The sequence below is a fragment of the Chiroxiphia lanceolata genome, chromosome 21, assembly GCF_009829145.1.
Source record: "Chiroxiphia lanceolata isolate bChiLan1 chromosome 21, bChiLan1.pri, whole genome shotgun sequence".
NCBI lineage: Eukaryota > Metazoa > Chordata > Aves > Passeriformes > Pipridae > Chiroxiphia > Chiroxiphia lanceolata.
In genome coordinates, this window is record NC_045657.1 from 8,994,678 (window position 1) to 9,011,194 (window position 16,517).

General features: G+C 64.7%; 1 protein-coding gene across 1 annotated transcript; it reads left to right on the forward strand.

Annotated features, from left to right (window-relative positions):
* The first annotated feature begins 200 nt into the window (after positions 1-200).
* AKNA (AT-hook transcription factor) lies at positions 201-16,496 on the forward strand. Its single transcript, XM_032708671.1, has 21 exons — positions 201-316; positions 5,297-5,565; positions 5,706-6,655; positions 7,164-7,238; positions 7,724-7,877; positions 8,014-8,171; positions 9,359-9,418; positions 9,532-9,632; positions 9,730-9,904; positions 10,000-10,127; positions 10,205-10,378; positions 10,559-10,972; positions 11,182-11,420; positions 11,641-11,845; positions 12,198-12,371; positions 12,552-12,655; positions 12,862-12,966; positions 13,055-13,156; positions 13,510-13,635; positions 13,955-14,120; positions 14,439-16,496. The coding sequence occupies exons 2-21, from the start codon at positions 5,406-5,408 to the stop codon at positions 14,713-14,715; spliced, it is 4,047 nt and encodes a 1,348-aa protein (XP_032564562.1). The 5' UTR covers positions 201-316; positions 5,297-5,405; the 3' UTR covers positions 14,716-16,496.
* Positions 16,497-16,517: the final 21 nt, after the last annotated feature.

Sequence of the window (16,517 nt, forward strand, 5' to 3'; positions counted from 1 at the left end):
AATTATTTAAATGAGGCCCGTCTTCCGTGGCTCTGATTGGCCGCGCGCCGCGCGCTATGCAAATACAGCGGGGGCGGGGTTTATGCTAACGACGTCCCGCTCCCTGCCCGGCGGCGGGCGCGGATTGGTCGGGAGCGGCGTGTATGCTAATGAGCGGAGGACACGCCCCCCGCCGCGGGCCGCGCTATTGTCCGGCGGGACCGGGATTGGGATCGGGATCGGATCGGGACCGGGACCGGGACCGCGATCAGGATCAGGATCGGGATCAGGATCGGGATCGGGATCGGGACCGGGGCCGCCCGGGCTCTCCCTGCAGGTGGGCAGCGCGGGGCGCTCGCGGTTGGCGTTGGAGGGGGGGGGTTGCCCCTCCAGCGGTGCCCCAGGGCCAGATGTGCCCCAGCTGTGCCCGGGGGGGCCGGGAACGGCTCGGTTGCTCCCTGCTGCGGGGAAGAGAAGGAGGGGGCCCCCGCGGCGCCGCTGGAGGCACAGCTGGAGGCACAGCCCGGGGGCCCGCGGGGCTGGCTCCATCCCCGGGGCCGCATCCAGCCCTCCCCGGGCGCATCCAGTGCTCTAAGCCCGGCTTAGGCAGCTGGGAGCCGGTTGGGGTCTCCAGGCGGAGCGGGGGGGACTCGCAGGCCCGCGGGGGGTCCCTGCGGCCGAGGAGACGGGACGCGCCGGGAGGATGCGGGAGGCAGCAGGAGGATGCGGGACACGCCGCTCCTCGCCGAGGCGTGTCCTCCCCGCGCCATCCGAGCCTTCGTGGCCCCGGGGAAACTTGTCATAACTTTCCTCATCGCGGTGCCTCCTCCCCGCCGGGCCCGGAAGGTTCCGGGCGGGTCCGTCGGGGGCTGCGGGGGCGGTTCGGAGCCGCTGCCGGGGCTCGGCGGGGGCTGCGGGACACGGGGCCGAGCCGCTGCCGGAGGCTCCTCCGAGGAAGTCGCAAGGGCAGCTTTCAGCTTCAGTTCCGTGTTTTATTTAAAGGGCAGCCGTGTTTCTGATAGCCGGTGGGTGCCGGTTCTGCAGCACCCTTTCAGTGCCTCCCGGGCGGGGATGTTTTAAGGGCTCGCGGAGAGGGAGGGACTCCACACACTGTTCATACAGGCTGGGAGAGCTGGGGGTGTTCAACGTGGAGAAGAGAAGGCTCCGGGGAGACCTTAAAGCCCTTTCCAGTGCCTAAAGGGGCTCCAAGAGAGCTGGAGAGGAACTTCGGGCAAGGGATGGAGTGACAGGACAAGGGAGAACGGCTAAACTGAAGGAGAAGTTAAGATTGGATTTTGGGAGGAAATTCTGTCCTGTGAAGGTGGTGAGGCCCTGGCACAGGTTGCCCAGAGAAGCTGTGGCTGCCCCATCCCTGGAAGTGTTCAAGGCCGGGTTGGACGGGGCTTGGAGCGATCTGGGATAGTGGAAGATGTCCCTGCCGTGTCCCTGCCACCTTTCCCTGCCCTGTGCTAATTAGGGCTCCCAGTGCCACCGGCTGTGCCGCGGTGACAGCGGCAGCTCTCTCCAGACAGGGATTAAGTCTGTCCTTCACGGGCATTACGGGCCATCCACCCCCGGCTGCTGCAGGTATGCTCGGGTTCAGCCCCGGGGGGGACACCTGGGCTGTCCCCAGGAGGAACAGGAGGATCCCCGTGCCTGGGAGGAGGCAGGAAAACGGCCGCAGGAGCTCCCTGTCCTGCCGTGGGGCTTCGCTTCGGGGCGAGTGATGGAGAGATGCATTTCCCGGGGTTTTGGTACCTCTCCATGGGGATATGCCAGCGTGGGGGACTTGGGGGAACGTTTGGCTCCTCCAGGCAGTGAAATTTGGGTGACACGTGGGCTTTAGAGCCCTGGTGTGGTGACAGGCGTGTGTTCTTTGAGAGGACAAGGGGGTTTGTGAGGCTCTTCCTCACTGTGATGGTCCCTCCCTTGTTCTGGTAGGAAATAATGCAAACCAAGAACGCGGCGTTTCCGCTCCTCTGCCCTCTTTCATGCTCAGAAAAACGGGAGTCTGTGGGCTTTAAAAAAGGGTTTATACACCAGGAATTCCTCCCTCCTGGAGTGCAGACACCCCTTGCCAAGTTCCAGCCTGAGGCTGTTCTGGCCTCCTCCAAACCTCCCCAAAAGAGATGCAAAATATCCATCCCTCACCCAGGACGGGGGTCAAAGGGGGTCTGGGGACCCCCTGCGTCCCAGACAGGCACAGATGTGCAAGGGGGGCTCTAACCCCCTTCCCAGGCAAGTGATTTTGGGGGCACAGGGAGGGAGGGTTATCCCCCATCGCTCAGGGGCCATGGGGATGGAGGTGTGGGGTTTAGAGCCCCCCCAACCCGCCTGCTCTGCCCAGGGTTGACAGGGCAGTGAAGGCAGAGTGACAGCAGCCCTGTCCCCCCCTCCCTGTCACTCAGCCAGCCCCGGGGCAGAGGATGCTCTGTCTCCTCTGCTGTCACCACTGATAAACCCGGGAGCGAGGATGGATCCGTGCTGGCCTCGACTGTGCCGCTGTTTCTCAGCCTCACACATGTAATGAGTTGGGCGGTCTCAGCCTCCCACCTCCGTCTATCCCACAGGGAGCAGGACAGGGATGGGATCACTGCCTGCAGGCAGGATCAGGAGTCAGGAGCTGAGGGCAGGGACAGGCAGACACAACCCCTCCTGCCTGCAGGCCGAGCAGAGACCTGGCAGCACTCATCACTGCTGTGAGCATCCCCTCCCTCGGCCGAGCACCTCCACCCTGAGCCACGATTTGGGACAGCCCTGGCTGAGATCTGGAGGGCAGGAAGGGGGCTGAGGGCAGAGCAGAGTTCAGGGGTGCAAGACTTTTTCTTGTTGAGGCTTTTCAATTTCTTTTTCAGCTCCTTTTCCAATTACGTTGTTGCAAAATCCCAGCTTTCAAAGAGCAAAACTTTTAAAAAATAATAAATATTGGGATTCTTTGCATTTGTTTGTGGCTCCTGTTTATGGAACAACATTATTTTTCAAGCTTTTCTGTGCTCCCATAACAGTGAGAAACTCACTTAAAGGGGGAAGAAAAAAAAAACAAAAGCTAAGATTTTTCTCTCTTACCACCATGACCATCAGTGGAGGGACTTTCTGGGAAAGCAGCAAATGTGGTTGGATTTGGAAGTGGCTCCTGCAGACTGTGGCTGCTGTGGGCAGTGCAGCCTGGGCACCACTGCTCAGAAATGGGGTGACAGGCAATGGTGTGTGGGTTGGGCATGGCCTTCTTCAACCCTCCCCCCGAAAAAAGACCCAAGATATCCAATATGGGGTTAAAGAACTGCCAGAACCGGGTGGGAAATGTTTTAACCCTCTTTGTTGCAAGAAAACAGGACCCACAATCTCCTTTCTCCCCCCACCAGCCCTCTGGGACCCCCAGGGGTGGTGTTTGGGCTCCTCATCACTCTGGGATGCTGAGGGGCTTGAGGTGGGATGGGAGGAACTTTGGTGGGGATCTCCAGGCCCCCTCTCCAGACTGGGATGTGATTCAGGGTTTAGGACTAGAAACACCCCAGCTCAGAGAGGGGCTAAAGCCAAAATCACTCTTTAGCTGTGTTAGTGCAGGGGTTGAGGCATCCCATGGGCAGCCCTGGTGGCAGGAGAAGCTGTGGAGCATCTCCAGGTGTGGAGAATGGAGTCACCCAGTCAGTATGTGGGGGAAAACCTCATGCAAACAGCCCAGGAGGTTTGCAAAACCCTAAGGGGTGATTTAGGGTTTTCTCCCTGCCTGGAACACCCCAAAGATGCAGGAGCTTGGAGCTCCTTGGAGCTTGGGCTTGGAGTGAGTTGCAAGGATGATGCCCAAGGACCTAGAACCAGGTGGCACTGGAAAATAATCCCCCAAACCCCCACTAATACCCTAAAAAATTGCATATCTGAGGCTTGGGAGTGGATTAGGAGACTTTTCCCGGAGCATGCGGGTGGCATGGGTAGGTTTGCTGCTCATCACCACCACCCCTGAGCCAGCAGCACCCCAAAATCACCCTCTGGCTAAAGGCAGCCACCCCAGGGACTGTGCTGTGGTTTCATTAGCTCGTCAAGCTCTCCCACGCGTGCCACTAATTACACAGTAACGAGCTGATTAATTGGCTGCCTGCAAATGTGCCAGGACGTGCCACGGTGCCTGGGTATGGCTGCAGCATCCCTGGGGTTGTGAGCAGCATCTCGGGGTGGGGGGGCCAGGTGGACACCCCCCCTTGGAAATCCAGAGAGGGTTGGAAATTCCAAAGGGAGGGTCCAGCTGGCTGAATTTTGGGGCTTTAAGGCTTAATTTTGAGTCTCCTGGCAGACCCTCATCCTGATGTCCTCTGGAGGCTGATGGTCCCAGGGGTCCCCCTCCCCTATTTTCCTGCAGCGTTTTGCTCCGAATTGGATTAAAAACTAAAAGGTTTTGGATGGAAAATGGCTGTGGGAGGAGGGTTCAGCCCCCACTGCGCAGGGCCGGATGGGGTTAAAAGGTTGGTGGCCGCCTGCAAACTTGCAGGAAGAACCATTTCCTACTTCTGCAACAGCTCAGCTGCCCCACAGGCACAGGAAGGTTTTGGGGTACTCTGAGTGATGCCGCTTTGGGGACCCCAGGTGGGCTCACGGTGATGGGGGTGTCCTGGGGGGGCTGGCCCAGGGTGAGTGTCCCCTGCATGGGGCTGGTGTTGCTCCTGGTTTTTGGCCAAAACTGGGGGGGGTGGGGTTCTGATCTACCTGAGGGGATGCTGATGGGAGAAGCCCGTGGCCTCTCTTGCTACACACCCCGCGTTGGGGTTTGGACATCCGGCATTTCTCGAGCTGCTGCTGCAGCTCTGGGAACCCCGGGAGGGGGTGAGGGGGAGCTCGTGCTCTTGGGTTATCCATGGAATGAGTGTGCCAGGTCTCTGCTGCCATCCCTCTCCTTGTCAGCCCCCCAGATCCAGAGGGGTTTTGGGATGCTCCTGCCTCCCCCAGCACCATCCTGCACGGTGATGGCACCACTGATGGTCCCCAGGCTGCGGCCGCCCGGCTGGGGTGACATCCACAGGGTGCCAACATGGGCTGGGTGTTCCCTGGGAGGGGACAAGCTTTTTGGGGTGGCTCTGGGGGGCTCCTTCCCCACAGGGACCTCAGGGCACCATGAGCTGTGAGTTATGTGGCAGCTCCCGCTCCATGGTGGGATGCAGAGCCGGGGGGCTGATCCGAGGGTGTCCCCCCATCGCGGGAGGCTGCTCTTCCCCTGGGTTCGGGGAGCAGGGGAAACCCTGGCAGTGGGGAAACACACCTCAAACAGAGCCCACTGTGTCCTGCTGACATCCCTCCCTCTCCCTCCCCCTCCTCCCTCCCCCCCCAGGACGCGGTGGCGATGTTGTGACCTACATTCGCGACAAGGAGGTCCCCAGCCCGCCACCACCATCGGGCCATGAAGCGGCACAAGTGACAGGGCCGCCGTGCCCGCGGCCATGGCCAGCCCGGCACCATGGCTGCACTGCACACAAACAGAGCTGACGCCCTGGGAGGGAGAGGACGAGGAGGAGGAGGAGGAAGAAGACGACTTTGAGAGGCGGATGGACGAGGACGGGGTCATCGGCCTGGGGGAGGGTGCCGGGAGCCCACCGTGGGGTGAGTCGTCCCCTCCCTTCCGCCCAAAGCCCCTCGTGGGGGTGGTCGCAGATGTGCTGGAGCCAAGGGGGGCTGCGGAAGGGGTGGGGGCACCGTCTGGGTCCGGCTGGCAGCAGCCCCGCGCCGCTGGTGTTTTGCAGGTGACGGAGAGGAGCCGGAGGAGGGGTCCCCGGTGGAGGAGGGTCGCTGGCACCCGCAGCAGGACCTGGCGGAGGAGGACGAGGAGCGAGGCAGCTCCGGGGGGGACGAGGGGCCCTGGGGGGCAGAGAGTGACGGGGAGCCCTACCCCGAGCTCTCCTGCGAGGGCCGGTGGGGCTCGGGGTCCAGCGGCAGCCCCGAGGCTCTGCGGGAGCACCGGGCTCTCTGCCAGCCCCGCGGCTGCAGCACGGATGGTGGGGACACCTCGGCGCTGTCGGACGCCAGCCCTGGCCCTACCACCCCATCCCGCCGGCCCCGGGGCTGGGGCACAGCCGGGGGCACCTCTGGAGGGCACGGGCAGGGGTGGACCCCGAGGCGGAGCCTCCCACTGTCTCTCTCCACTGATGACCCCCGCGATGCCACCAGCCCCGAGCCTGTCCCCAAGCCCCAAACAGCCCCTGGCACCACTGGCTTGGCACCCCCGGAGGAGCCCCAGGGCGCTGGGAACCCCCCAGCATCCCAACTGCACGACAGGTCCCGGGTGCCCAAAAAAGCGGCGCCCACGGTGGTGCCCCCCAAGCCCGCCCGGCAGTCGCGGTCCCTGAGCCCCCGGCGGGGAACAGGAGGCAAGGGGCACAGGGATCCCTCGGGAACGGGCACGGATGGCACCCAGTACGGCCGCGGGCGCCTCAACCACCCCCTGCCCGACCTGTCCAAGGTGGAGGCGCGGGTGAAGTTCGACCAGAGCTATCGCCCCCCCCGGGGCCGGGTCCTGCCCGCCCGCCCCAGGGTGCCCGGTGGCCCCGTTGGCTTCAAGTCCCCGGCCGAAATCGTGCGGGAAGTGCTGCTGAGCAGCGGGGAGGGGGTACCCCCGCAGCCCCCCAGATCCGCCGGGCTGCCACAGGAGTTCAGGTCCCCCAAACAAGCCACCGCGCTGGTGCAGCAGCTCCAGGTAACGCCCAACTCCTCCCAGTTCGGCCAGAGAGGTCGCACTGGGAGGGTCACCAGGGTGGGGGGGGCCAAGGGGGGGTGGTGAAATGGGGATGTCACCGGTTTCGTGAGCTGGGGCTGTGTCACCCACGGGATTTGGTGCTGTGTCACCCACGGGAGGTTGGTGCTGGGCACCCCTTCCCAGTCCTACATGGGAAGGAGGGAAGGAGGAGGCAGGGATGTGGGCAGTGCTCAGGCTAGAGGCAGGGATGCTCGTGTTCCCCAAGGATGTCCCCTGCGATGCCCTCCTGTCCACTGGGAGTAGAGGGGGGCTCTCCCCACACGGACAAACAGGGGCCACATCTGCCCCAGACGGGCCGGGTGCTTTGGGGGGTGGGTTTCTGCACTCCAGAGTGTCACCCACCCATAGGACTCCCCCCAGACCTGCTGTCCTCACACAGGGCTGCCTCCCCCCTTTGCCATCCCCCCTGTACCGGGTGCTGGCCCCCACTGGTGTCCCCTCCCTGCAGGACGACTACCACAAGCTGCTGACCAAGTACGCCGAGGCTGAGAACACCATCGACCAGCTGCGCCTGGGGGCCAGGGTGGGTGTGGGGTCAGGGTGGCTGTGGGGTCGGGGTGGCTGGGGGGGGGTCCCCCACTCTGCTCCTCCCTCCCTGAGGTTATTCAGGGTGTCTTCCTCCCCCGACCCCCTCCTCCTCCTCCTCCGGGGGAGCTGCGGTTGAGCAAGCCCGGCCCAGGGAGGGAAGGGCGAGGCCACCGCAGAGCCCACAGCAAACCGGGGGCCACCGTGCCCCACTCGTGGTGGGGTTCCCTCCGTGCCAGGGTGACGACTGAGCCAGAGTGTCCCTAAAATGGCGAGGCACGTCGCCGAGATGGCAGGGCCACCGGCGGAAGCGTGTCCCCGTGTCACCTCTGCCACCTCCTGCCCTGCGTGGGGGGGGAAGCTGAGGCAGGGCTGTGCCCCCCCCACACCCGAGGTGCTTCAGGGTGCCCCGGGGGCACGGTGGGTGGGCGGTGCCGGGGTCGGGGTGCAGGGTGGGTGCCTGAACCCGCCGTCCCTGCCCAGGTGAGCCTGTTCTCGGACCCGCCCCAGCCCAGCCGCAGCCTGGCCGTGGGCACCGTGGGCACCGGCTGCCGTGTGATGACCCTCAGCATCCCACAAGCCCGGATGGCAGCTCTTGGCACGGCCACGGCCACAGCCTCCACCTCGCCATCTGGAGGTGGGTTGATCCACGTTTCCCGTCCATCTCATCCCCCTCCTGCCCCGTTTTTTTGCGCGATGTTCACCCAACACCCACGGGCTCCTCACAGTGAGAGGGGGTCCCCGGAGTCACTTGTCCTCGTGTTTTCTCGCAGGTCCAGCACCGGGACCATCAGATCGGGGGGGTTCACCCCACCCCCGATCCCCCCCTCCGCCCGGGGGGGGCTGCCCCAGCTGCCCCGGGCCGTGCTGCTGCCCCGGCCCCCGGCTCACCCGGGCACTGGCGGGGCAGAGCCGCAGGCTGCAGGCACAGGCAAGGACCGGGGGGGCTCCAGGGTGTGCTGGGGGGGCCTTGGGGGTGTCTGCGTGGGGCTGCAGGGAGGGGGGCTGTGGGAAAAGTGCTGGGGGGCTGCGGGGAGGGGGGCTGTGGGGGTGGCTGTAGAGGGCTGAGTGGGTGGGGGCTGCTGTGGAGCTGTAGGAGGACGACTGGGGGGGTTTGAGGTGGCTGCGGGGAGGGGGGTTACTGGGGGGCTCCTGGAGCCCCCCGGCTGTGGGGAGAAGGGCAGCTGGGGAGAGAGCTGGTGGGGGCTGTGGGGAGGGGGGCTGTGGAGTTGTGGGCTGGGGGGGAACTACTGGGGGGACTGAGGGGGAGCTGTGGGGAGGGGGTGTGTTGGGGGGTGACTGGAGGGGGGTCTGGGGGGTGTCACAGGGAGGGGTTTTGGGGGGAGTGTAGGGGGGTCTGCAGGGGTGGGGGCTGCTGTAGGTGGGGGGGTGAATTGTGGGCAGCTATGGGGCTGTGGGAAGGGGGACTGTTAAGAGGGTGCTGGGGGGGCTGCGGGGAGGAGGACTGGAGGGGGCAAACGGGGTTGCCGTAGGGGTGGGGGTTATTGGGGGGACGTGGGGAGGGGGTGTGTTGGGGGGCGACTGGAGGGGGATATGAGGGGTGCTGCGGGGAGGGATTTTGGGGGAAGTACTGGGGGTCCTGGGGGAGGAGAGCTGAGGAGTCTGCAGGGGTGGGGGCTGCTGGAGGGATGTGGGGCGAGAGTGTGTTGAGGGGGCGACTTGGGGTGGCAGGGTGGGCTGTTGAGGGGACTGCTGGGGAGCTGTGGGGAGGAGGGCTATGGGGGGGCTGCAGGAGTGGAGGCTTTTGGGGGGATGTGGGGAGGGGGTGTGTTCATGGGGTTACTGGAGGGGTCTGGGGGGGCCGCAGGGGGGCTGTGGGAGAAGGGCTATGGGGGACTGCAGGGGTGGGGGCTGCTGGAGGGCTGTGGGGAGGCGGGGGGGGGTGTTGAGGGGGATAGTGGAGGGGGGATATGGAAGGGGCTGCGGGAAAAGGGGCTGTTGGGGGGGGGGGGCTGGGGTCGGGGGTGTTGCCGGGAGTGCAGCTGAGGGGAGGCTTTGGATGGGGGGCAGTGGGGGGGGGGTGCAGGGGGGTGCTGAGGGGACCTGCAGAGGGGAGACTGCTGCAGGGCCGGGCTCAGCCCGTGCTCTCCCGGCCAGGTGGAGTCCTTTGAAAGATGGATCCGTGCGGGGAGCCCCCCACCCTCGGAGCAGCTCCAGGTGTGTCAGCCCCTTCCCGGACCCCCAGCCCGGGGCGGGTGGCGGGACCAGGGTGGGTTTTGGGGCCCGGTACCGAACGGGCAGGGTCGGACCCCGCATTCCTTGTGCCGCAGAGGATGAGGCTGCTGAAGGACGCGCAGGATGCGCTGGAGCGGGAATACCTGCGGGGCCGGCAGCAGCTCCCGGGGGCTGCGGGGGGATTTGATCCTGACCGGTACGTGCTCGACCCCCACGGCCCCCTCTTTCATAACCCGCGGAGCCTCGGGGGTCATTGTACACCCCCCCGGCACTGATGGCCGATGTCTTTTCAGGGCGGTAGAAGAGGAGATTTACCGCCTGGGGCTGCGCCTGGAGGGGCTGAAGGAGAGGCTGGAGCCGGGGGACAGGCGGCAGCCCCCCCTACAGTCCCCTCTGCAGCCCCTCCCACAGCCCCGCTGCCCCCCAGCCCCGTCCCCACCGCCGGCTCCCCACTCCCCCTGCCCCGAGGTGAGCTGGGGGTGCAAAGGTGCTGGGGTGGGGCACCCTGCTGCAGCTGGGGGGTGTCAAGCCTCTCGACCCCCCCCTTTTGCTGTGCCCTGCAGAGCCCTGAGCTGATGGACGGTCCCCTGGGGACAGCGGGGGACAACGAGGGAGTGAGGGGGGGGCTGCCCTGGCCCCTCTGGCACAAGCAGCTCCGGGTGGAGGAGGATTTCGCGGACCTGCTGGAGCAGTGAGTGCCCTCGGGGCAGCCTGGGAGAGGCTCGGGCGGGGAGCATCTCCCCCAAACCACCCTGTGATCCCCCCCAGGTACAAGCACTTCAAGTCCCTGCCGCAGTCGCTGAGCCTGGAGCAGCTGAGCCTGGCAGGGAGCGGGTCCCAGGAGGAGGTGGATGGACCTGCAGCAGGGGACGGTGGCCCCGGCAAGGTCCCCTGCAGGACACGGTCACTGGAGGAGGGGGCCGACCTGGAGACCTTCCCCTTGTAAGTGCTGAGGGAGAACGAATTCCTAGGCAGGGTGAGCAGGAATTTGCCATCCAGGCTTCCGTTTTACCTCACTGGCTTCAGAGTTCATGATCTCCACGGGAGAGCTGCTGCCCCAGGGATTTCCCCGTATTTGGGGTTGCTCTGCCTCATCCTCATTCTCCCTCCCTTCCCCCACAGGCATCCCCCGGAGAGAAAAGCTGCACTGCTGCTGCCCTCCAGGGGGCCCCCAAATGCAGAGGGGCCACGGGGCCACCCATCCCCTGCCATCTCTGAGGAGCCACCAGCCACTGCCAAGCCCCACCTGGTGGCCCCCGGACCACCACGGGCACCTCTGTCCCGCCGCAGCAGCGGGACGGGCAGCGCTGCCCCCCAGCACGGGCCCCGCAAGGTGAATCCCATGGGTGCCCCCCTGCCAGCACCCTCAAACCCTGCCGGGGGTCCTGGGGTGCTCAGCACCGATCCTGCTGTCCCCGTGCCCCTGCAGGAGCAGCGCATCGTGTCACCGGAGACCGACAGCGGCTTTGTGGGCTCGGAGGCCAGCAGGGTGTCACCCCCCGTGCACACCCCCGAGCACCGCCCCCCTGGCACCGGGTACGGCCCCCGCACCTGCCTTCGGGAATTCGGGGGCACGGGCTGTCGGCTCTGTCTGCGAGGGATTGAAGAGGAGCAGGGATGGAGGGAGAGGCTTCACGGCCGTGGGGCGCAGGGCGGAGGTGCTGGGGGGGTTGGAGATGTGCAGGGTGAACCATGGCTGGGGGGTGAGCCATGAGGGCTCCCTGCATGACCTCTCTCATCCCCAGGACACCCGGCTCGCTGGGACCCTCCATCCCCATCCCCAGAACCCTCCGTTCCCCACGGAACAGAGAGACGACCCCGCTTCCCTCCGAGACAGCACTGATGGGTACCTACCTGGCGGGCGGGCAGAGGGGCACGGGGGGGCCCTGCCTGCCCCCCAGCACCCCCTCGCAGAGCAGTTCCCCCCCTCGCTGGGCCGAGAGCGCGGGCAGCGAGGCGGGGCCCGACCCCGGCGGCGACGGAGGTGAGTAGGCAGCGTTTGGGGAGGGACGAGTCCACAGGGAGAGAGATTTGGGGGGGCCCTGGCCCTGGGGAGGGGGAGACGCTCTGGTTTATGGTGTTCCCAAACCCCTTTGGGTGCAGGACTGGGGGTGTCTCCTGAGATTCTCTCTCCTGAGGCGGGAGGAACACCCCCATTTCTCACGCTGCCAGCCTTGACTCACTGTGCTCCCTTTCCTCCGCAGCTCACACGGACTCGGAGGTGGGAGACAGGAGCTGTGCCAGCACCAGTGGACACCCCTCAGCCATGACCAGGAGGGTCCCTCCCTCCCCAGCCCCAACCAGCCCCCCACCATCCCCTGAAACGCCGTCCCCCACCCTCCTGTCCCCCGACCCGCCGTCCCTCACCGCGGCTCGCTGTGACCTGCTGGGCTCCCGCCTGGAGCGCGAGTGAGTGTCCGTGGAACCCCAAACCGAGCCAAACCCCCCCTGGGTGGCACAGGGACCCCCCTAAAGGCACCCCCACATTCTGCTGGGCAGCAGCAGTTTCCCCTTCTTGGAGAGCCGGGACCTCGCTGGGGCTGAGCCATCCAGACTCATGACACATGTGGTGCCTGAGGCTGGACCCCCAGCCCAGACAAGCCCCAGGTTTGGCTTTGGGGGAGCCTCACAGCTACTGGGTGCTGGTGGTGGGGATGGGGGCGTCTGGGAGGATGGAGCTGATCCTCCCCCAGGTCCCCCAGCCCTGCTGGGGTCTTTGGTGGCTGCAGACGCCCCTCAGCGTGGCCTCTGTCCCGCACAGCCAGGCCATCCGGGAGCTGCGGGAGGAGGTGTGGCGGCTGCGGCGGCGGCTGGAGGAGACCCTGCACCGCTCCCGCAGCTATCCCGAGGGAAAAGCCACTCCCCGTGTCGCCCCGACCAGGAGGCAGCCCGTGGGCAGCGCACCATCGTCCCCCCAGGACGCAGCACCCTCGGGGTAGGTGGCAGGAGGGACCCGGGGGCGGCACTGTGTCCCTGTCCCATGGGCGTGGGGACACCCCCAGCCTGTGCCACCTCTGCTGTGACAGGGAGAGGTTGGGCTTGGGGGGACCGGCAGCTGGGTGGGTGGGGACAGCGAGGGGTCTGGGTGGTGACAGCATCTCTGTCCCCTCCGCAGGGAGCTGAGCCCCCCGGCGCGGGGCAGGGTGGCCCCCGGGGTCGCACCCACGCGGAGGGGCAGGTCGGCATCGCTGCCACGGGACAGGCCGGAGCTGGACCTCTGTAAGTGGGACCCCAGCGGGGTGGGGACAGAGGGGACAAGCCCCTCCCTATACGCCCCTCCCCGAACGGACTGGGATGTTGGTGGGGCTGTGGGACTGCGGGGACCAGGCAGGTCCTGGTGGTCCCATAAGACCCCACGGCGGGTCCTGCAGATCTGGGGCTCGGACCCACCGGATCCCACCCCACTTCCCTCTCCTCTACCACAGCCTCCGAGTCGGACCCCTCGCCCGCCGGGCCCCGGGCACGCCCCTCCCTGCAGAAGCACCCTGGGAGCCCCCCGGGAGCGGTGACATTCCGGGGACAGTACAGAGGTGGGTGCTGCTGGCGGTCAGTGCTGGGGGATGGGGTGGCCACCCCCGCTTTGGGGTCCCCGGCCGTGCTGACGCTGGGTTTTGGCAGGGACACGGTACCAGGGGGGGACACCACGTGCTGCCCCAGCACCCCGAGAGGAGCCGGGCACCCCGGGGTGCCCCCGATGTCACAGGAGCGGGGCATCATCGGGTGAGTGGGGAGCAGCCCCCAGCCCCTTCTGACCTTCCCTACCACCTGCTAACAGAGCTGCTAATGACTTATTCATTAATTAGAGAGGCTCGGGGAGCGGAGATCCCATTCCTCATGACCTGAGGCTCTCCCTTGCCCCTCGGCCAGACCCCTCTGCCCTGGGGCTGCAGCCACTGGTGTCACTGGGAGCAGTGGGAACCTGTCCTGGATACCTGCCTTTGCAGACCCCCTTTGCAGCAGCCCCCACCTCCCAGCCCATCCCAGCCACCCCCAAAAACCACTCTGCTCTTCCCCAACATCCCTCCCTTGTTCTGCGCGGGACATTCCCGATTTCCTCTCTGCTCTCTCCACAGGTGGATTCCGGGCGGGTGATGCCACCCAGCAGCCCCAGCACAGCACCTCAAGGAGGACACGCTGCCCCACTTGCCGGGCACCTCTGGGCCTCCCCGTGCCAGGGAGCAGGGACAGAGCCACGCACGGTGGGTGACGAGGGTGACACGTGCTTGGCACAGCCTATCCCTGTGTGGGAGTTGGGCAGGGAACAGCCCTCAGCTCCCTGACACTGCTTGGGGACAGAAGTGCCAGCCAGCAGTGCCACCTGCGGGTATAGGTGTTCCCACCCAGCAGTGGCTGCCCAGGGGGTGATGTCACCTGGGGCTGCCACTCGATGCACAGCCCTGGGGACATCCAGCACCCCTGGGGACATCCAGCACCCCTGGGGTCATCCAGCACTCCTTGGGGACATCCAGCACCCCTGGGGACATCTCACCCCTCAACCACCTTCCTCTCTCCCCACAGCAGAGCGTGGCCCCGGTGCCACATCGTCCCCAGGCTCCCACGTTGGTCCCCGAGCCGAGAAGTCGGATCAGCCCGGATTTTGGTACCTGGCAGCCGGTCCTGCTGCCACCGCTGCCACCGTCTGCCTCGCCCCCGTCCCCCTCGTGCCTTACGTGCCCTCCGTGCTGTAAGGATGCTCTGTGGGCAGGTGGGGAGGGGGCCCAGGGTGGGTCAGCATCCCCCAGGGGTGCAGGATGAACCCAGGCGGGGCTGTGCCCGCTCCAAGGACCTGCTGGTTTGCCCACAGATCCCATCCAGGTGGGAATGGGGTGACACAGCCGCAGCTCCTTTGGGGAGGGGTCTGAGCGGAGCGGGAAGGTGCTGGAGAGGGGGGGTGGATGAGGTGGGGGAGAGGGATGAAAACAAGGCAGAAGAGGGGGCACAGAGCCTGGGGAGGGGGCTCAGAAGCAACACTGAGCCCATGTCCCCTTCTTCTTCCTCTCAGCTACTGCTCCCCAGCGGTACCTACCTCAGCCCCCGCCACGGCCGCGGCCCCCTTGCGCCTCACCGGGGGAAACGGGCGGGCACAGCGACCCCCCCGGGCACAGCCCCGCCACCGCTGCCTCAGCCTGGACCTGGAGGAGCTGGACGAGCTCAACTGGTCCCTGAGCCGGGCCGTGGAGGCTGCCCAGAGTGTCAGGGTGACCACCACCCGCATGAGCCGGGCACTGGCCGCTGAGCTGGGCCGGGCACGGGATCTACGCAGCTCCTGCCTCTTCTGAGGGTCCCACGGGACCTGCGGGGCTCCTGCCTCTTCTGAGGGACCTGAGGGGCTCCTGCCTCTTCTGAGGGTTCCACCAGCACCTTCCAACCCATCCCTGCCCTCGCAGCAGGCAGGGATGATGATGAGGAGGAGGATGGTCCCCCCACCATCAGCATCCCAGCACTGGGTGCTCCCAGTGCCAGAAGTGGGGGCACCGGGGCTGGAGGCATCTCCAGGGGGTCCTGCCCTGGCTCCCACCCCCTTCCTGCTTGCCCTGGAGTTCCTGCATCGCTTGTCTGTCTGTCTGTCTGTTTTCAGGACCACTCAAGCTGCAGGAGGGGGGAAGGTGTGGGCAGGGGTCCCCTGGGACCTGCAGCACCCTGGGGAATGAGCACCGTCCCCTGGGACCAAGGGGGTGGCCCCGTGTCCCCCCCTAAGGCAGTGGCCACCCCAACCTAAGCACTTCTGGGGCTGCTGTGACCTGGTGTAGGTCCTGCACAGGTCGAGCCCCCCTTGGCAGCTGTGTTTACCTCTGTGCCTGCATGGGCAGAAATACCTGTGATTCCCTGTTCCATCCCTTTCCCAGATTTTAGGCCTCCTCTGGGGACTCAACCCATGTGTCCCCCTCCTGCTCTGCCCTTGGACTTGAACCCAGCGGGATCCTTTCTGGGGAAACCCTTCTTTGTGTGGGATTTTTGTGATTTATTTTTTCCCCAAGACAGCCAGTAAGCAGCTAAACCACTCTTTGAGGGTTGATTGATGATATATAATGTGTGTGTCTATATATATGTATCTATATATGGATATATCTAGACAGAGATAAATCCATGTCTGTCTATATTTAGATATATATCTCTAGAAAGACAGAGATATCTCTATATATAAATCTGTATATACACAGATCTGCATCTATAGATACATCTTTACATAGATACATATGTATATATATATATATTTTGGTTTTCATTTCCAGCACAACCCTTAGGGCATTTGTGGGGTTTTTTTTGCCCATCCCTGGATGTGGCCACCCACAGCATCATCCAGGACGAAAATGAAATGAAGGATTTGGGGTTTTCCCCTGGGATTCCCAGGGAATGCAGCCTGGTAGAGGGAAAAATCACCCTGCAAGACTGAGTTGGGGGTAGACGTGGTGCTGAGGGGTCTGCAGAGCCCCTGTCCCTCCCAGCTGGGTTTGTAATGAGTTAATGCCTATTTTTTTTAAGGAATTTGATGTGGTCAGAGGAGCTTTTCCTGGGATGGGTCCAGTCAAACCCCTCCAGCACCTCCTGTGGCACCCCAGCTCTGTTTATCTGTAGGACCTACCTGAAGTGCCAGTGTCAAATGTATTTATTTTTGCTTTTATTTGTGGTACAAAGACCCCCATTTGGGGGGGGGGGGGTTGGGATCAGTGCCACCCCCAGAGAGTTCCTCAGGTCCAGAGCCTTCCTGAGCAACCCCTGAGCCTGATCCTGCACCCCCCAGGGAGGGGCTGGGAATGGGACTGACCCACCCCCCCTTTTTGGGGGGACAGGGGTGGGTTGGGGGGATTTTAAAGAGGATTTCTGTGTCTCTGGTTGCCTCTGCTCGTGCCTGTGTCCCAACCTGGAAGCTGTGACCCCCCCCAGCCCAGCCAGGGTACGATGGGAAGCACGTTTAACGATCCCAAATGCAGCAGCCAGGAGAAAAACTATGGGGTTTTTTTCCTCATCCCCTATTTTTTAACGCCCAGCAGAGCCACTGGGCTGGTATTTTGTACTAAGAAATCACCTATTTTTCAAGGAAATAAATGTGGTTGGATGACTTTGTGTGCTTATTTTCCTT

What these genes read in the sequence shown, in the direction of transcription:
- AKNA (XM_032708671.1), top strand. Translation starts at nt 5,406, where the DNA reads ATGGCCAGCCCGGCACCATGGCTGCACTGCACACAAACAGAGCTGACG. An exon ending in CACCCTCGGAGCAGCTCCAG is followed by an intron (nt 9,419 to 9,531) that starts GTGTGTCAGCCC and finishes CTTGTGCCGCAG; the next exon opens with AGGATGAGGCTGCTGAAGGA. An exon ending in CCCACTCCCCCTGCCCCGAG is followed by an intron (nt 9,905 to 9,999) that starts GTGAGCTGGGGG and finishes TGTGCCCTGCAG; the next exon opens with AGCCCTGAGCTGATGGACGG.